Source organism: Perca flavescens, chromosome 21 (assembly GCF_004354835.1).
Source record: "Perca flavescens isolate YP-PL-M2 chromosome 21, PFLA_1.0, whole genome shotgun sequence".
Classification (NCBI taxonomy): Eukaryota; Metazoa; Chordata; class Actinopteri; order Perciformes; family Percidae; genus Perca; species Perca flavescens.
The window spans coordinates 9,354,805-9,376,030 of record NC_041351.1 but is presented as its reverse complement, the minus strand read 5'-3'; the positions used below and the strand labels follow the sequence as shown (position 1 = coordinate 9,376,030).

The following is a 21,226-nucleotide window of genomic DNA, read 5'->3' as shown; positions in this document are numbered from 1 at the left end:
TGTTTTTTATAAATCACAACCTTTGCGTGGGAAGTGGCGTACGCACATTTTCAGCCCCGTTTTGTGCGTACGCCACGTTTATACATGAGACCCCAGAAACGTGTCTGACGCGGCGCTGCTGCTGCTAGCCTTGTCTGGACACATGTATGTTTCCCCATTGATTTACCGCACTCAATCAGTAGTATACTTCATGTTAAACATAAATATATACTGATTTTATTACAGCAAAGACAATGTCGGCAGTATTGACGGCAAAATAGGCGACAGAATATTTGTCTGTATTGACAGGTGCAATATTTGAAAATCAATAATTATTATTTTTTTTAATTACATTTATATCTGCATTCATGTCAAAACCTAGAGACTTTAAAACATCAACGTGTCATTTATTAATATGTATTTGTGTCAAAATGACATATAAACATCTTTATCTATTCTATTTTGCCTGGAAACGCTTCCAACACGCTTGTGTCTGGCGTGAAAAATAGGCGTCGGTTCTATTTCCAGCATGCACGCGTTTTTGGTGAGACGTGCATATTATTATTTGTTACTTTCAATCTCATCTGGCTCGAGAGTGAAACCAAGGCCTGATATATACCCCTGCTTGTTCCCCCGCCTCTGTTAACCAATTACAATGTCATAATCTGCTGTGCACTGTGGGAGGGGTTTCTCATTTTAGGCAGGGGCCATTCATTCAGCCCAGCCCTCGTCAGCTCAAATCAAAGGACAGCAGCACAGAGTGGATCTGGTCTTACAGCAGGAACACACACTTGGCTGATCTAACACACACAAACTCACCGCTGCAGATATGATGCACGTTGCTTTCCTCCTCCTGATTGTCTTCACAGGTAAGACTTGGTCTGTATGAGTATGTTTGAGGTGTGTTTATGTGTTTGAACGACAGAGCTATTTCACATCATATTCATACCTGACCAAATCTTGAACCAAAAATGTTCACATTTTTGTTATGCCGTGACTTCTCTTGTTTGTCTGCTTCATGCTGCTGTTTATTTCTTTTACCCTTTTGAGGCTCAACATAGAAAAAAAATATATCTGGTAAAATCAACAACAAAGAAAAAACTATAGTAGGTTATACCAAAGACAATTTAACATCACTTAAAGTTATGTGTTATATAATAAAAGATTAGCATCCACACATTACAAACAAATGAAATAAAAAAGTTGTACTTAGTTTTAAGACGAAACTTCTCTCTGATAACTGTTTGAATGAAGACGGTGCGTCCTCTAAGAAAGTGTGCAGTTACCAGGACGTGGTGGACTACCTGAACCTGACCACAGATAACAGTGTGTTTAAACTGACCCGGCCCGTTCTGGATTACAAACACTCCACTATGGTGGAGCTGGACATCCTCCTGTATGCCATCCTGGCTGTGGTAGGTGGTGTATGATTCATCTGCTAAATGTTGCCATGTAGTTGATCTGTTCTGACTGTGTGTGTGTGTGTGTGTGTGTGTGTGTGTGTGTGTGTGTGTGTGTGTGTGTGTGTGTCTATTCCCAGATTGAGAAAACACAAACTTTTGTTCCTTTCATCTGGGTAACAATGGTGAGTTTTGATTTTATTTAAATGCAAAATGTCTCTTCTTTTCACCTGTGCCTCTCAACTAACACACAAAATCTGGCTACAACTCACTCGTCTCTTATCTTTCTGGTAATTAATTCACCTTTATTTTTCTGCAGATGTGGAACAATGAACGCATCTCATGGGACCCGGCTCAGTTTTGTGGAATCACTCATATTTCAGTTCCTAGAGAAATGCTCTGGACACCAGACCTTTTCATCTATGAGATGTGAGCCTGCAGCAAACACAGACACAGTAGATTATGGGGAGATATGCAAAACTCAAATCTGATTTTAAAGGTACGAGTTAGATGAGATGATACTGCTCTTATACTGTATTTAAGAGCCAGTTAGTTTAGCTTAGCATAAACACTTAAAACAGGGAGAAACAGCGAACCTTATTCTGTCAAAAGGTAGACAAAAAAACACCAGCACCTCTAAAGTTCACTGATTTACACTCATAAAGTCAGTTTAATTTATGAGTGTAAAAAAGACAAGTTGTGGATTCACAACTGGTTATGTGCCAGACCACTTCTTGGCTGGGAGCTTAGCTTTTTCTAGCTAGCTGTTTCCCCCTGTAGCTTTATATTTATCATACAGGCATGAACGTGGTATTAATCTTCTCATCTAACACTCGGCAAGAAGGCAAATAAGCGCATTTCCCAAAATGTCTGTCGAAGTATTCCTTTAAGTGTAAGGTAGGAACTGCATTGTCATCTACAAAAACAGGAATGAAAGAGAACTTAAAGGGAAACTGAATTGGACGAGGAAACTAAATCAAGAAGTTCTAATTAGTTAAGTAAAAGTAAAACAGACAAGGGGTAAACAGAGAAGAAACATTTAAAATAATTGGAATGAATGCAGTAAACTAAATCAAAAAGAAAGGAAAGGTTTGGTAAAGAATGAGAGGAATTACTTTGTTGTTAGTCTCGCATTGCCAGACCTTCCTCCACAGAGCTGCGGAGGAGGGTGTGGCTAGTCCACACAGCATTCCGGGATGGGAGAAAATGTGCTCTGGTTTATTGGCATTTCTTTAAACCAATCACAATCATCATGGGCGGCACTAAGCTCCGCACGGAACCGCTGTAAAATAGCCTTGGGAAGGAACTTGTTTTGGTGGAATGTGCACGTTCAAAAGTTGTTTTAGTCGTGCAAGAGAAAACTCAGATTGGACAGACAGTCTAGCTAGCTATCTGGATTTACCCTGCAGAGATCTGAGGAGCAGTTAACCATAGTCCTCCTAAATCCACCGGAGTTTAGAATTCCAACACAAAGAAAGCGGAAGGTAACGGACATTGGCGAAAAGACATGCATGCGGTGGAATTTCCTGTGGCACCGGAGCAGTACTGGAAGTGGAACGTCGAGGATATAGACTACTTTGTTGTGAACATGCATTTTGTAGTTGTTCACCGTTGAGCAATTTAATACCTTTATATCTGCTGATGTTACACACCCTGTTGGTAAATGATGTCACTGTGTGCTCAGTTTTATTAAAATGCACACTTTTATTAAAGCAAACACATTATCCTGAGGTGGTGACAGGAGAAGCTCCATCTTCTATTCATTCAGTTCATGATAAATGTGAAATAATATGTGGTTGAATGCTCCACAAACATGACATGAAAAGATTGTATGTATTTTTGTCTCAGGATACAGAAGGATGACTCCCCTCACAATCCGTACATGTACGTGTCCTACGATGGGACAATCACTTTTGAAGAGGACGTGAAGGTGGTCAGCACCTGTAAGATGGACGTGCACAAGTTCCCCTTCGACACCCAGAGATGTAACATCACTATTGGATCTGCAATACACTGTGGTGAGGGAGGGAGTGTGTGCATGTGATTGCCTGCAGCAAAGTCAGTTTTTACCTCCACCTTTTTTCACTCAAACTTTCTCCCTCTCTCCTCAGTTAATGAGATGCGTCTCCTTCCTTCCTCCAACTCGTCTCGAGCCACCCAGTTTTCCCGAGAGATGATGAAAAGTCAGGGAGAGTGGGAATTCCTCCAACTGTCCATCACCAGCTACAATTTCACCTTCAACGATAGACAGTGGGAAAACCTCATATACACTGTACGTATATATATATATATATATATATATATATATATATATATATATATATATATATATATATATATATATATATATATTCTTGTTTTAGTATTAGTATTTAATTTGGGCTCTTGCATTATTTAATTCGTACTATTGAGTTTCTTAATTTGTGCTCTTGCATTAAAGGTGCTCTAAGCGATGTTGCACGTTTTTTAGGCTACAACATTTTTTGTCACATACAGCAAACATTACCTCCACTATCCGCGAGCTGCCTGTCCCCTGAACACACTGTAAAAAAAAACGCGGTCTCTGTAGACAGCCCAGGCTCCACAAACGGCAACAAAAACAAACTGCACCAACCTGCACCATGAATAGGGTTGGGTACCGAAACTCGGTGCCAATAGGGAACCGGTGCCGACGTAAACGGTAATAACGAGACCGAATAAGAACGAAAGTTTCGGTTCCTCATTTCGGTGCCTGACTTTACACTACACCTGACAGCATGTAACGTTAGCCTACCTTTAGCTAGCAGCTGGATTAATCACGGTTAAAATGCCGACAGCTAACGTTAAACAGTGTAAAGTGTGACTGTACAGCGGGATGTAACAGTCTGCGCAGCAGTCGCAATTCATAGATATACAGTATGTTTATATGGTCGGAATTAAACAACACAGACGGTGCGTTCACTCGCAGCTGCCGTTGTCGGAATTAAACAACACAGACGGTGCGTTCACTCGCAGCTGCCGTTGTCGGAATTAAACAACACAGACGGTGCGTTCACTCGCAGCTGCCGTTGTCGGAATTAAACAACACAGACGATGCGTTCACTTGCAGCTGCCGTTGTCGGAATTAAACAACACAGATTCACTTAAAACAGGTAGCCTCGTGGTGCATTCACAGTAATTGTAAAATACCCTTTTCCCATCTGGGGTTCAACAGCAATTTACTGGTGAAATAAGTTATTGTTATAGTTATTACATTATTATTAAATCTTTAATTTTGACCATGGCCTTAGCAATAAACAAGTCACTGACTGTTGTTTATTACCCTTATTTTTTTTCTTCTTCTTTTTTTTTTAACTTTATTGAAAAGTACCGGTTCAGGCACCGTTTAGGCACCGGCACCGTTTTAAAAGTATCGATTTAACACCGGAATCGAAAAAAAACAAAACGATACCCAACCCTAACCATGAAACATAACAAACAGCGTTCCAGCCAATAACCGACAAGAAGGATTTGGGGGTGGGGGTTGGGAAGTTAGTGCGTGGAAGGGAGGGGACGGGATGAGGAGGAGGGAGGGGCGAGCTAGCCTCCATTTAGTTTGACAATACTACGAACGTCAACAAGAAGTGCCGTCACCCAACATCGCTTAGAGCACCTTTAATAAATTGGGTTCCCAAAACAGGACATAATCTTGTTCTCTGGGCGAGGGTGGGGGTGGGGGTATATATATCTACATGTTAGAAACTAGGTAAAGTCAATGATTAGACAAGGAATCTATTGGCTGGAAGCCTCTTCCTACTGCTGTGGGTGGCGGAGAAAGAGAGCACTCTGGATAGCTCCCTCGCTGCTCCTAGCAAGATGATCAGCACCTTGGAGAGCGCCACGATGCACAGTCCTGTCTGTTTCTTAATTCATAATCTTGAGTTACTTAATTGTGCTCCTCTGTTAATAAATTGGGTGTGCAAATTTATAGAGAATAATTTAAACAATATTGTCAGTTTAAAAGACCCCTAAAACTGCCAAAAATAAAGTGCCTACCACAGCTTTAAATTAATGCTCTGGACTTTAATAAGGTGTGCTCTTTATTTATTATGCAAATTGACAAAACATAATGTTGTATGAATTACTAATTGCTATGCATGAATTAAGTAATATGACACCACAAATTAGGTAACTCAAGGGCAAAGAAGATTTGTTGTACTCCTGACACATTTCTTATTAGGTTTCTAACTCCAGATATGGCATAATGTCTGTTTTTCTCCATCTAGTTTGACCTTTGAACCCATTTTTTCCTAGTTCACCATGAAGAGGAGGCCCCTCCTCCACGTTATCAACTTCTTGTTGCCTATCCTGTTCTTCCTGAGTCTGGACCTCGCCTCCTACTTCATCGCAGACCATCGAGGAGAGAAGCTGGGCTTCAAAGTCACCGTGCTGCTGGCCATCTCTGTCCTGCTGCTCATCCTGAATGACATCCTGCCCTCCATGTCCAACAAGACTCCACTCATAGGTACTGACTCTCACTTTTAGGCCATATTGTTAACTGGATTATGAATAATACAGTAAAGAGCTCAAGAAACCCAAACAAAAAGTAGTTAATGCCTTTTTTTTCCTCTCAGCGACCTACTGCATTGTGATTTTTGCTCTGATGCTGCTCAGCTTGCTGGAGACGATCTTGGTTACGTATCTTATGGAGAAAGACTCTGTATCCCGGGAAGAGCTCAGGCTGAGGGACAAACAGGAGAAAGTGAAAATCGATAACTGTAATGCAGGTGAGACACAGATCACATATTAATAGGATGCTCCATGAAGGGAAATGTTCCGGCTACTGATTCTAGTTTAAGTCGATAATCTTAAAGAGCCCCTATTATGCTCCTTTTCAGCATCATATTTGTACTCTTGGGGTCTACTAGAATAGGTTTACATGCTTTGATGTTCAAAAAACATATGTGTCTCATACTGCCCATTGCTGCAGCTCCTCCGCCTGAAACACTCTGTCTGAGCACTTGGCCCGCCTTCCTGAAGAGCCCAGTCAGCTGGCCCACTCTGTTGTGATTGGTCAACCAAATTTAAACAAACCATTGGGCGGGCTGTGCTAGCTCAGGCAGCACCAATAGGAAAAACTGGGCTGGCTTTCTCAAGCACTGACATCACTAATTGATTTTTTTTCAGGCAGTTGAGAGAAAATGCTGTCTGCGGAAGAGAAAGCTCCATTTGGACTGAAATGTGTTTTGGTGTACTTTATACATCTATTACATACACAAAAAATGATATGACACACTAAAAGATGGGAAAAATCTAAAAAAGAATAATAGGGGCTCTTTAAAGGCCTTAAAATTAAATTTTCTCCTTCACCTATTTCTAGTATATGAATCAAAATTTTTGGGTTTGTTTATGTTTCCAAAGAAGTGCCACTGTTGATCATATCTGATCAAGTCTTGATGATGGAGATTTGCCTGGTTTTCAACAGTTAAATCCTCATCAACTATAACTAGGGATGTTTTTTTCTTTTCATATTTAATCACAAAAAGGTAATAAAATAGAATAAAATGTAGATCTAAAACTATGTTTTCCAGTGATTTTCACAATTGTGAATCCTATTTCCGGTGTAGTCACTTTTGTGACAGACATGCTGTGTGTTTTCAGAGGAGAAAAGACTAACTGGCTGTTTGTGCATCTGTACAGAGTGTGACGGTGAGAAACAGCATGAACTGTTGCCGGTGGCTGAAGAGGTACAGATATGTGTTCAGATAAAGCATTATTATCACAAGATAGGTGTATAAAATCATGTAGTTTCTCATGTGTAATCATGCAGGATGTTGATGTCATTACACACTCAAATCTATTGTCTTAACAGGTTAAAAGTATGGTTCTTACGTCGTTAAACGTGGACCCCAGGAAGAGTAGCTGTGCTTAAGGGCACAGCTAATGGGGATCCTATAATAAACTAAACTAAATGTCTGTCATTTTCAAAGCCTTAATGTGTTTAGAATTAGGAGCAACAAATTTAGGGGGGTACCAGTATGGCAAGATGACTACCTTTTCCTTTAATTGTATGCAGTGGTATAGCGCTGTAAAACTCTCCTTTACACCCTGTGATAATTCTCTCTGTATTATTTGAATCAATAGTTTCTTTCTCAATTTAAACTAATAATACACTTAATAGAATTGATGCTAGAATATTAATTCTATTAGCCAATGAATGGGTTTCCATCCACCGGTTTTCATGCACATTTTCAATTTATGCATCTAAAAACCTGAGTTGAAATGCGGAAAACATTTTTTACCCTTGGCTGAAGTGGAAAAGTTTATGTATTTAAAAAAAAAAAAAGTGCAATGGAAACGTCAGATCTATGTGAGGCGATGAGGAGACTGATATGTTCCTCAAATTAATACATGCAACAAACATAAATTAAATATTTCCATCATGTTGTCCACATGGTTTCTCCATCATTGGGCTCTTAATGTTGCATCTGGTTGCAGTCTCTTCATCTGCAATGGTTTAAGGGCACCCAAATGAAAAATTTGCACCAACAGCTGTTTATCACAATGAACTGAATATTCCTAATAGTCTCTTAACAGTAGTGGATGGAGACATGCATTCAATCCCATTTTCTTATTTTCAAATTCTGTATAAAAGATTGTGCTACATTTGGGTGGAAACCTGACTAAATCAAGCAAAGATTTTTAGAAAGATTATTATCAATATATATAACAAATCATTTAGAAGATCAGTTGGAAATTACAGAATATTTACTCATCACTTAGGGGCATTATGTTTTTTATATACCAATGTTTGGGCTGCAGATTCTCTTGCCACTGTCGCAATAGCCACTGCTAATGCTTGCTCTTGAGGGAATTACTGTAATTGTTGGGGTTTTGGAATTTATAGAGTGTGGTCTAGACCTACTCTATCTGTAAAGTGTCTCAAGATAACTTTTGTTATGATTTGATACTATAAATAAATTGAATTGAATTGAATTGAGATTCATCTGCCCTCAGTGGAGATGGAAGCTTCAGCCAACATTGTTGTGCTAACATGGCAAAACGCAACATATTTACATGCTTTTAACAACCTAAGATGCCCGATTTAACCTGTTACGAGCTATAAGTTGGTCTGTTAAGAACGAAATACCCTGCCTGATAACGAGACGATTTTGTCCACCTTGCTTGCTATACATTATCAGTCTCAGTGGGAGAAAAAAGCCACTCTAACATGTCTGTGACTTGTGGTGTGTGCAGGTTAACAACAGCATTCAGCCACGAGAGTCTCATGTGTTACTGCTGATCTTGGAGGAGCTCAAGGAGCTGCAGACAACTCTGAATCTGCACTTCCGCTGCAGACAGGAAGTAGGAAAATCCGGCCACTGGGCCACAAAAATTAACAGAGCTTTCTTCATTTTCTACGTCACCACCGTGTCACTGTTTCTAACCCTCATCTTTATTGAATGGAACACTTAGAAATGTAGAATAATACCTTGTAATACCTTCTGTATTGTACCTTTATGCCAACACGTGATGGCAAAAGTTTACTGTAGAATCTATTAAGTGTCGTCTTGTGCTATTAAAGTAAACGTTCTGTATTTACAGCAGCTTGGTGTGGTCTATTTTATGAAGTAAAGATGAGATCACTTTTCCACAGTTGAAGGTGAAGATACACAATCCTGTAGATGTGTGCTGCTGAAATGTATACGGTCGATAAAAGCTTTGTTCGTTTCGCAGAAGACAGTTTAATGTAGTGACTTTTAATATGATTGTATAAAAATGTGTCGTGAATAATCCTTGTTCGTTCACAGCCACATATACCAGAATAAAGTAAAAGCTAAATGTTTGAATTTCAAAAAAGAGAAGAGAAAACCAACGGCAAAATGTGGATTTGACCTGAAAATGTTTTATGATAAATAAATGCACTTACCATCCACTGGAGAGAAGAAAAAAAGTCTTCATTGTCCACCGATACATCCACAGCTGCAATGACGTTTAAGTCCACAAAAGGTTGATATAATTGTATAAATGAAGGTGCAGCTGTGTCTGGTGATGTACCTCGATGTGGTCACGACCACCTCCCAAAATCTTGTGTGCAAAAAGAATAGAGACAAATCCAATTGAATTTAATCCAATTAGGACAATCAATTGTAAGAGATTAAAGAGGAAACTTCACTGCCTCCAGTTTAAATCCTTCCCTGACCTCGCTGATGTCATATTTTTTACTCTGTAATACTTCACATTATCTCTCCACTCAGAGAAACAAATCTATCCCTCCTGTCCTGTTTCTGTATACTTTGAGTGTACAGCTCGTCTGTCATTTAGACTTTAAACCAATTTTGTCCGTCCTCACCAGCCTGATATAGCCTCTATGTTATATACTCATCATCAGAAAGGAGGATCTGGTGTTATTGCATCGCTTAGAAACAAGAGCAGACAAAGACACGTGAACTCTCATCACTCAGGCTGCCTATAAAAAATCCCCTCAGGACTTTAACACGATTTATTGTGTCACCACATCGAATCACAGTGGATGTTATTTTTTTAGGCCATAACTAGCGGGCAATGTTGGTCTGTCCGTTCACCACTTTGGTGAAATATCTCAACAACTATCGGATGGATTGCTAGACAGACATTCATGTTCCCCAGAGGATGAATCCTAATAACCTCGATGATCTTCTAGCACCACCAGCAGGTAAAAGTTTTCACTTAGCCTGTCAGATAGCTCAACATCTTCTTGATGGTTTGGTATAAGATTTCATACAGATGTTTGTGGTTCCCAGATGATGTGTTCTGATGACTGTTTTGATCTCCCAGCTTTTCTATTTGTGGTTTTGAGCCTCAACAACTATTGGTGGCTTACCGTGGAATGTAGTAATTTTAACATTCTATAATCACTAAGCTTATAATTTGCCGGTTGAATGTTTGTGTGCCACTTACGGTGAGTGAAAGCTAAATATTACGCTTTGTAGAAAAATTGCAAATACATTCAGAAGTATAAATCAATTAACAATCAGTTTCTGAATCAATTTTGGATGAATTTGCTGTTTTGGATGGATGTTTAATTAATGGTCAGTAGGTCAATGCATCACTTGTGTCTGGACTCTACAGCTTTTGGATAGATTGCCAGAATTTGGTACAGGCATTCATGTTCCCCTCAGGATCAATTGTAATAACTTTGGTGATGCCTAATCCTTTTCAGGTCAAAGTATCAATGTGTTCAATACCTTGGTTTATGGCCAAACACCTGACCTGAATACCTTTCCTGACCTTCCCGCCAACCTGTTCCCACTTTCCTTATCAGCCCTGCAGATATTTAATCAGCCGTTTTTACTAATTTCTTGCCAGATTATCAAAATTGTCATAATTGCTTTATCTTTTAATGCCTTTTCTTTCTGGACCCAGTAATATAACTGTGTCCTCTGGCAGTGTATTTGTGCCACCACAAGGTGGTGAGCTTGACTTTCTGCTATCAATCAGCTTTGAATTTTCACATTCTTTTTTTAATAGTACTGGTCTTTTCGACGACTGAGATCAGAGTTGAAAACTAATATAAAGTAAAGATTTTACTTTAATTACAGCACTTTAATGACAGCTCCGAAATGATTTTTTTTGCCTCCAAATGCAAAGTTGGATCTAACTACACTGTATTACCCATAGCATTACACCATAATATGATGGCTATGTCAATTCAATAAAGAATGTGACATTTATTATAATTAATCATCAATTATACATGACAGTAGGAAAATAATCCACATCAACAACATGTTTATGTTTATTTGTTTCACACACATAAATACAAATCACACTGAAGAAATACATAATACATGTCAGGGAAACCTGTATTGGCTTATAAAAAAAAAAAAACACAACCAAAGGACATACTAAAGGTAAAATGTAGAAAAACAAAATCACCGGTGCAACACAGATGTCTTCTTACTTTATAGTTTGATTTCTTGAGGTGCATAACAGTGACTAACGTTTCGATGTAGGGTTACATCTCCATCAGAGTCCTTGGAGAGAATGGGCAATGAAGCCCTTAATAAGAATCATCAACAGGTGTGATTGTGCGTAAGAGGGGCGTTGGCTACCTGAAGATACACCCATCTCAACCAAGGTGTTACACTAATCAGTCATTAAAGGGCAAATGTCCACAAACAGGTCAAAAGTGATTAAAAATAATGTTGATAGGTAACAAACATAAAATTAAATAAATGAAAGTATATTCATCTTAGATACTATACTTTAACCACCAACCCACCTCTTGACCACTCCAACCTGCAGGGGGACCGAAGCGGGAAAAGTTCTCTAGTGTTGTTTTAACAATCAGTCATCATTACAGCATATTTTTGTCTCCACTAGGGCCCTCCCCGCCTCTTGGCCCTCCACTGAAAGAGCAGCGAGGGATGCTACGATGACCACTGGGGGAGTGAATGCTGTCTCCGGAAGGCTGTCAGACCAGTAAATGATAGGTGATTCAACTGCCCAGCCCTCTTCCAGTATGAAGCAGATGTATAATTGCAGCATCAGACAACAGACACATTAACTGTACAGACACCATCTCACTGGATTACAGACATGATGCTTCCTGGTTTCCTCTTTCTGCTCTTCCTCACAGGTAAGCTTGGACAATGTTCAGCATGATGCGTTCAGGTGTATCCTGAGTAATGTCCTGCAGGTTGGATAAAGGCTTAACTTTTTTACTGAGCATTCCCATGGCTTGTTAATTTAAATACGATGCAACGTTGTATTTTGAACGTTAAGAGTAAACCAATTGGAAAGCTGTGGTGACCTTCACAGTTAATAATTGCATGAAGGAATGAAGGAAGTATTTCCTATTTCCTTCCGTTGATACATTTCCAGAGTAATACCAAATGTACAAAATACAAAAAAAGAAGAAAGTTAGCATATATTTTATTAAATACAATTTTCAAAAAGATAGCTTATTATAGGAACACTAAAAGACACAAAACAGTGTTGTGGGAGAACCTGTTCTGACATAAATAGGTTTTTAAACTCAAATTGTGCCTTGATTTGAACAACATGCATTGGGGTGACAAATTGCAGATTGATCTTAGACAGCTAGCCCCATTAAAACTAATACACTAATGCTCACATTTAAAAATCATTAAAATTTAAAAATCATTAGTGCACTGATGGGATAAAACCCCAATGCCAACGCCCATCTCATAATAGCCTTTCACTGACCACAATTACTGGATATTACTGCAGGTTTTTGTGATCCAGTTTTCAAGTTTGATAATAAATTCAGAGGCAGTGGATACCTACCCATACCTACCCACAAAGACTGTGTCATTTCTTCTAAATTATATATTTAAGAGCACATACAACATGAGAAGTTCTAATTTATTCTAGAAGAAAAGTCAATAAGAGCATGTTTTCTCATGGAGAATGTGTTTCTCCTCTAGATGGGGTGTACCCGGAGCGTAACTGCAGTTATCAGGATGTTTTAAACCACCTGAACCTGACCAAAAACAATGAGCTGTACTCCATGTCCCGGCCCGTAAAAAACTACAAACACCCCACACAGGTGTACCTGGAAGTACTGCTCTACGCCATACTGGATGTGGTAAGTGGTTCATCCTTTGTTTGTCAAATTTTAAAATGTATATTGGTTTTATTTGTCAGAATAGACCATGTCCACTTTAAATATTCCTTTCAGTTATTTGAATTGGTTGTCAAATTATTTTAGCAAACAGCAATAACTCTTATATATATATTTATATTACTCATATTGGGCAATTGCAACAAAATCGATGGTATTAATCTACAAAGGTGGACTGCGGTAAATACAGAATCGTGAAATGTAGAAAAAAGGTTTAAAATATTCCAGCTGGAAATGCAAACTGTGTAAAAAACATATAGATCTGTGGTAATGCCTTCATTTTATGCCTTCTCTGTGTAGCGGTATGGGCTCCATGAGAGGTGTGTAGTTTAGATTTGACATAACTTGTGTTGGTCTGGCTAGAAAACTCACACGTGTTTGTTTACAGGTTGAGAAAGACCAGAAATTCATTCCTTATGTTTGGACTGTCGTGGTGAGTTCTGTCAGTAGATTGTAGACTCTCAGAAAGATGAACGCTTGTTGGGAAATGCTTTTCTTATTTGTCACCACCTAATTTGTGCGTTTCTCTCTCTCTCTCTCTCTCTCTCTCTCTCTCTCTCTTTCTGTCTGTCTTTTTCTGACTTGTTTTCCTGTCTGTAGAGGTGGCACAATGAATACATTTCCTGGGATCCAAATGAGTTTTGTGGAATTAATAATGTTTCCCTCCCTACTGAAGTTTTGTGGAAGCCAGATCTCACTATTGAAGAAATGTAAGTGTGAATGTATTTGCACACACAAACATGGACGCACGCACACGCACACGCACACACACACACACACACACACACACACACACACACACACACACACACACACACACACACACACACACACACACACACACACACACATTGCACACACACATACAATCACTTACAATTAAGTGTTTCCAACCACCCATGCTTTTATGCATGTGTCAATACGTGTCAGTATTAACTAATTTCACGTTGCAGGAAAAATCAATAATTTAATTAAAATTACATTTATTAAGTCACATTGCGCTGCGTACATAACAAATATTTTGGTGTGAGTTCCACATAGTGAGGCATACATACATTGAGTTGGGGGAAAATAGAGCACTAGTATTGGATTGATATTAGTGCTTTTTAAGTTTTTAAAGTGTGCTGAAGGGATTGCCATCATGTGTGTTTCTGTGTTCACATGTCTCCGTGTGTTCTCATACAGGACAGAGAAAGACAAAGCCCCTCCGAGTCCTTATCTCACCATCAATGATAAAGGTGATGTTGAAGTCCAGAACGACCAGGTGCTGGTCAGCACCTGCATGATGCAAATTTACAAATTCCCCTTTGACATTCAGAGCTGCAACCTCTCCTTCAAGTCTATCATACACACAGGTGAGAGAGTGGGATGAGTTGTGTTTGTAAGAGTTTATCGTGACATGAGTGCAAGTTTGGGGCACCAAGTGAGACGGGACCAATGTCGGGTGCTGATGCATAACAGAATTGGTGTGTGACAGTGTTAACATCAAAAAGAAAATATGTAGACTGAAAAATAATCTTTTCACAAAACCAATCAAATCTTTTCATTTTGCATAAATCAGTAACATCCCCATCCTATTATTGGCTGGCACTGACAGTGACACTGACTACATATTTATGCTGTATTTTCATTTACAGTAATAGAGAGTGGGGGTCCTGGCTACCTGTCTCCACCACACACCACCAGATTCCACCACTTATCATCCATTCCTTTCTTGTTATCTCACCTAAAACAACCTTACAGTTCTTTTATCTCCCACCTCAGCAAGGGACATTCGGCTCCAGCCAAGCGACAACTCTTCAGAGGCCACAGAGTGGTCTCGTGAAGGGATGCGGACCCAGTACGAATGGCTGTTCATCAACATGATAGTTACAGCCAACAATGCCAGCAATATGGTCGACCAAGACATCGTCATTTACACTGTACGTATAACTAGATACAGATGTACACAGGAAGAAAGTACTTGTGTCATCAAGCTCTTCATTTAAGTACAGATTTAAGTAGCTTCTTTTTTTCTTTCATTTCTTCTTTCTTTCTTTATATACTTTTTACTTTTTATTTCCCTATTTGTTCCTTCCTTCCCCCATCCTGTCCTGTCAAACAACCTTTTCTTATTACTTTCCTGTTTTTTTCTCCTTCTTCCTTTTTACCCCCCTTATTACTTCCTTATTTTCATTCTTTGCCTCTCCTTTTTCTCAAGTGTTTTTTCTTCACTACATTTGACTGTTTTTACTCCAGTAAAAATTTGAGTGTACTGTACTTTTACTTATGTTGCTTCTTTTGACAAGGGAGACAAGCACATTGGTGCAGATTACCTTGTTACCTGTACATAGTTTTTCAAGCTGCCTTTCTCAGATGTGCAGGAGTAGGAACATCAACCATCTGACACAAACATCATTTCACAGATCACTATGAAGAGGCGGTCTGTGCTCTACATTGTCAACTTCTTGGCACCCATCATGTTCTTCTTATGTCTGGACTTGTCCTCCTTCCTGATCTCGGACAGCGGGGGGGAGAAGCTCAGCTTTAAGGTCACTGTGCTGCTTGCTGTCACTGTGTTACAACTCATTCTGAATGAAATTCTGCCTTCGTCGTCAAACAGGATTCCTCTTATAGGTAAAGAAGCTCAGAGTCATTCCTTTTTCTGTACTTAATATGAGCAGAACAAGCACATATACTGAGTCAATGAGTGGTTATTTGTCTGCATTAATGATGCTGCCTGCCCCTCCCAGCACTCTACTGCATTGGGATTTTTGCTCTGATGCTGCTGAGCCTCCTGGAGACAATTGTGGTGATGCATCTAATGGAGAAAGACTCTGCATGTGAAGACAATGACGCACATAAAGACCAAAGCTTGAGTGAGGACTGTAACAAACAACGCAAAGCCAACCTCCACAACTGTCACGGAGGTAAGACCTGGGGCCAGTTGCACCTGCTGTTCATTAGTCCAAAATTAGCCTAGTTACGTATAGCTAAAGTGTCCTTAGTAGTTACTGGCCTTATGTAGAGATAAGTTGTTGTAAATTATTTTACAGCTAATATCTCCCACGTGTAACTGTTGTAGTGCTATAAACCAACTAATAAACTAATAGACCTGTTTAATAAGTATGTAAATTAGGAAGAATTAAATACCTAAATTACAAAATGCCATGCCAGTTAGTTTAGAAAATATAACCAAACAACGTTCGTAGGAAGGATTTTACACACAAACATAGAAATGATTTTGTAAAAAAAACTGGTGCAACTGAATCTGGAGGCATAGAAGCTGTTTTTTTATCTATTTTGCTGTTATAATGTCTTACTGTTATGATGTCTTATTTTATTTCAAATGCATACGTGCTTGGTAATTGTATTTTTTTAAATTTGGGAAACACTGTCCTTTCAGAGGAGCACAAATGGACTGAATGTGCGTGTATTTATGACGTGTCTACTAGCGAAACTCCATGTGAACTGCTGCCTGTGGCCAAAGAGGTTAGAACTGGGTTGCATTTAACCACAATGGACACAAAATGCTAAATCTAAGTGTATTTTATCAGCTGATAATGTTTTCCATAATTGTGTAAACCAGTCTACTAAAATATATTTGCAGGACAACAGCAGCAAACTGACAGAGGAGTATCATGCCTTGGAGAAACTGTCTGATGAGCTGAGGGAGATGGAGAAAACACTGTCCCTACTCCTCAGCAACAGGAAGGAAGGGGAGAAGCCCTGCTACTGGACCAAAGTGGCTAAAAAAGTCAACAGAGTTTTCTTTATTTTCTATGTAACAGTGGTAACTCTGTTTTTAATAATTATTTTTGTTCAATGGAACAATGCAGACGGGGTCATTGCTACATAATGAAAACACGATTGATCAACTGTTTCCTTTGTTATGACTAGCTATAACCACAGCTAATAATTTAATTTCCATCTCCTCCAGTCTTTTTTTTCTTTTTTCGCTTAATACGTACCTGGTCTTCACTGGTATGTACTGTTTGCAGGAAATAGCACAGGTGCACTTTGAGTTCAACACTGCCAAAAGCTCTCTCCTTCCCCATCTACTCGGCTTTTGTGTATTACCTAGTTATTTTAGGATTAGTCATCTTGCTCTGCTGGCAGATGTGAAATCATTAAAGCCTTGTTTTCCATTCAGCTGATGAGGAAATATGCATTTGGCTGTTCAGATATTTAATCCTTTTGTAAATTGCAACTACTGTTGTTTGCATGTTTTATGTAGTGCTACTTCTACATCAAACACATACTGGATGTAGAATGTACTGGTCTGGTTATATTGTAAATTCTTCTATTGTAATTATAGTACACTAATATGACATCTAGGGCCCTATCTTGCACTCAGTGCAATTGCCTTTTTACACCGACGCATGTATCATTCCTATTTTGCACCCGACGCACAGCGGATGTTTCCCTCCACAGACGCACGTCGGTAAAATAGGGCGGTTCGGCGAAAAGAGGAGGCGTGTTCCAGCGCAAACGTTCCCTGGTGCTATTTCGCAGTTTCAGAAAACAATTCCGCCACTGACCAGGAAAAACCTGGTCTAAAGTCAGTGGCGCTAGTCTAAAGTCAGTAGCGCGTTATTCAGATGCTATTTTAGGGGAGCATGCTTGGCCATAATGTAGCGAGTGCACAACGCGCATACACTTCTCTCATCTAAACGGACGCAGCAGTTCCCATTTTTGCAAACCATACATAATTACAAAGAAAAATATTACTGAAAATGCGCTTCAGGTGTTTGGATCGATCAGGAGGCACTTTACAGTACAGTCCTCAAAAAGTCGCAGCATTCTTTGTGGCTTGTTGTGATTTACACAACATTTCCATGAATCATGGATGTGTTGATGACATAAATGAGGAAATATTAGAGGACATAAGGAGACGTGATGTTGACACTACGGTGGGATCTGGTCCGGGAGTAATGCGTGATGTGCTCCTGATGGAGCGGGTGGACGGAGATGGAGTGGGGGGGAGGAGGAAGGGGCACAACAGGTGCAGGTGGTGCGTTTGGAGGCCCACGCTCCATGGCTGCAGCAATCCTCTCCAGACTTGAGGAGATGCGCCCGAGAGGCCGCAGCAACATCGCCACCCGCCAAGACGGGCATTTATTACTTTGCCGCATCTCGGACAGCTCCGCTGGCGTTCACCAGGCAAATCCGCCGTCATAATAGCAATCCGCCATGGAACAAGCGCGCCTGCTCTTAAAGGGAATGTGAGATGACGCTCTGATTGGTTTATTGCATGTTACGCCCAAACCACACCTAGCTACTTCAGACCAACCCATTTTAGATTTGCATCGCGCGCAAGAGTCATTTATCCGCCGGTATAATAGCAACAGCGTTTTTGCGTTCAGATCGTTAAAATAGGGCCCCTAGTGTTTACATGTCTTTAGGGTGTAATATGCACAATCTGTATGTATCACAGGTTGTCTAGATTCTTGCAGGACACTTAAAGATAACTTTTCATGTACGTTATTGGCTTTGAAAACATATCATGCTCTCCTATCTATCTATCTATCTATCTATCTATCTATCTATCTATCTATCTATCTATCTATCTATCTATCTATCTATCTATCTATCTATCTATCTATCTGCATTGAAGCTACATTGGGTATTCACATGATGGAATAAAAGTCCTGTCATCTGGTTCTGAAAACATGTATCAGACTTTAAAATGCTGAAATAAACACTAAAGACAAACTTCGTTCTTTCTTTTTCTTTGTATGTCTGTATGTTAACATATGTGGATTACAGTATACAGATGGGTGACAAAGCAAAAGATGAATAAATGGTTGAAACATATGGATGCATTGCAGATACTTACATGCAGGGTATTGGTCACAAAAGGGTTTAGGGAGTATAAAAAGTATGGGAATAGTAGGATCTTCACAGTCACTAAATCTCAACCCAATATTTACATGTCTATAGCGTGTAATATGCACAATCTTTATATTGTACATGCTCTCAAAAGTTGTCTGGATTCTTGCAGGAAACTGAGATAGTAAAAGATGTAATAATTATGTCATGTGTTTTCTTGTGAGAAAATGCTGTTTGCTTTGGCCTATATTATGTCATGATCAGTGTTGGGCAAGTTGCTGAAAATTAGTAATTAGTTACAGTTACTTGTTACTTCTTTTAGAAGTAATTGAATTACTTTACCAATTACTGTTCATCAAAAGTAATTAGTTACTAGAGAAAGTAACTTTTAAGTTACTTTTATGTTTGCTTTTTAAATGTAAATATGAACAGTCAAACATAATAAACATAATTTTTAGACCTATTTATTGTAATCAACAGGGCAACAGGCCTTCAAATCAAGCAGTAGTACAAAAGTCCCTTTTATACTTGAAACGAAATAACAACTGTCTCAGTCATTTAACAGTGTTTTTTTTTTTTTACCACATTAGGCCCAATGAAATAAAACTGATTGGCCTACAGTATACCTAGCAATCAATGTATTCAGTTCTGCCTGGCTTATCGGCTGCACTGCAGTCCGTGTAAAAAATCTAGCTTTGTTTTTTTGCATGGAGTGGAAAAACCAACCGGCCCCGTCAGACACCGCCTATCAAGAGTCTGGGTCTGCCGAGGTTTCATCCTAAAAGGGAGTTTTTCCTTGCCACTGTCGCAATAGCCACTGCTAATGCTTGCTCTTGAGGGAATTACTGTAATTGTTGGGGCTTTGTAAATTATAGAGTGTGGTCTAGACCTACTCTATCTGTAAAGTGTCTCGAGATAACTCTTGCTATGTATATATATAAAATTGAATTGAATTGAATTGAATACGATAGTTAGAATGTGCCTGCGCATATACTGTGATATATACGGTAGCACCCAAAATGTGCGTGTCACTGCTCACTTGTTACTTGCATCGGGAGTTCAGAGTAAAGAAGACTAAATGATAAACTGCCTCCTTCGTTATCATTTTACAATGCCCATACTTCCAGGAGAGAAAGCTCATTTTATCCGCACTATTGGCCATGCTGTGGTTTAATGCTCATTGTTCGATTGGTGTATCATTGCGCCACCATAAGGTCCTGTGACATTAGATCAAAAGCAGCTAAAGTAGGCCTATCTGTCTTCTTGTCTGCAAGCGTTCATTTTTCACAAAAGAGAGTAATGCAAGTAACAAACTCATTTAAATTTCATTAATTGTAATTGCGTTACTTGATGAAAAAATCTTTTTAGTTACATGCTCGTTACTGCTAAAAGTAATAGAATTACAGTAATGCGTTACTTTGTAGCGCATTACTCCCAACACTGGTCATGATGTTTTCATTTGAAACACACACACACACACACACACACACACACACACACACACACACACACACACACACACACACACACACACACACACACACACACACACACACACATGTTATGACAGTTGTGGTGACCAGTGTTTTGTCACTTGTGGTGACCAGTGTTTTTTTGTCACTTGTGAGGACCACCTATTTCACATGGACACAGAATTAAATTTCACTTTGCCAAATTTTGCCGTGCTTGGTAGTAAATGTTATTTCCATGTTTTTCATTCATATCTCTGTATGTTCACTGGTGAGTGCAGCATGTCTGAAATTCACTTTGTGTTCAAAGTTGCTGTGAGGTCCACTGAGGGAGTGTGTTACAGTCTTACAGAGAACGTGGACCAAAAGACAGGAAATAAAACAAGACACGACAAAACAGAAAAACAGACCACCACAATAAGACACAGAACAAAATACCAAAACCATAACAGAGTGACTATTGTCTAATGATGGATGTAAGGGTAGAAACACACAAAAGTAGCACACAAAGTAGCAAGCTGAGAACCACCACTGACTGACATTAATTTTCTAGAGAGTTGCGAATTGGGAGTTATACCGGGCCTCAAAATCCCTTTCATTTTCTGCATAGACAACGTTAGCAATTTTTAGGCTGGAAATTGCTTGAATCATCTGTACAAACTAAAATCGAGATGTGTCCAAAACTTTGGTTTATGACCAAATACTGTATTTGCATTTTGGCCCTGCCGAAACAATTGGCAACCATTGACAAACAATGGATGGGAAACATAGACTTTTGATGACATTATAAAGTTGCGTGGAATTATGGGAGTTGTAGTTTTCATTGTTAAACACCATCGCCAATTAGAATGCATCTGTTCACGGACAGGTTTACCCATTCAAGTTTATTCACGTTACGTTTAGTAACGTTCATTCATGTCCTTCTAATTAAAAAGCTACAGTTTCCCCAACATAATTAAGTTTGTCTTGATTTGAGTTGT

The 21,226-nt window shown here is 39.2% G+C and overlaps 1 protein-coding gene and 1 pseudogene across 2 annotated transcripts; both read left to right on the top strand.

Moving 5' to 3' along the window:
• The first annotated feature begins 719 nt into the window (after positions 1-719).
• Positions 720-8,847, top strand: LOC114548059 (5-hydroxytryptamine receptor 3A). 2 transcript variants are annotated; one of them, XM_028567747.1, is made up of 10 exons: positions 720-848; positions 1,234-1,394; positions 1,520-1,564; positions 1,699-1,808; positions 3,228-3,397; positions 3,491-3,651; positions 5,652-5,862; positions 5,972-6,124; positions 7,038-7,084; positions 8,595-8,847. In XM_028567747.1, the coding sequence occupies exons 1-10, from the start codon at positions 809-811 to the stop codon at positions 8,811-8,813; spliced, it is 1,317 nt and encodes a 438-aa protein (XP_028423548.1). In that variant the 5' UTR covers positions 720-808; the 3' UTR covers positions 8,814-8,847. The 2 variants fall into 2 exon arrangements, with proteins under 2 accessions (XP_028423548.1, XP_028423547.1); XM_028567746.1 differs by having other exon boundaries at positions 6,999-7,084.
• A 3,071-nt stretch (positions 8,848-11,918) lies between these two features.
• On the top strand, positions 11,919-16,851 carry LOC114548558 (5-hydroxytryptamine receptor 3A-like; annotated as a pseudogene).
• Positions 16,852-21,226: the final 4,375 nt, after the last annotated feature.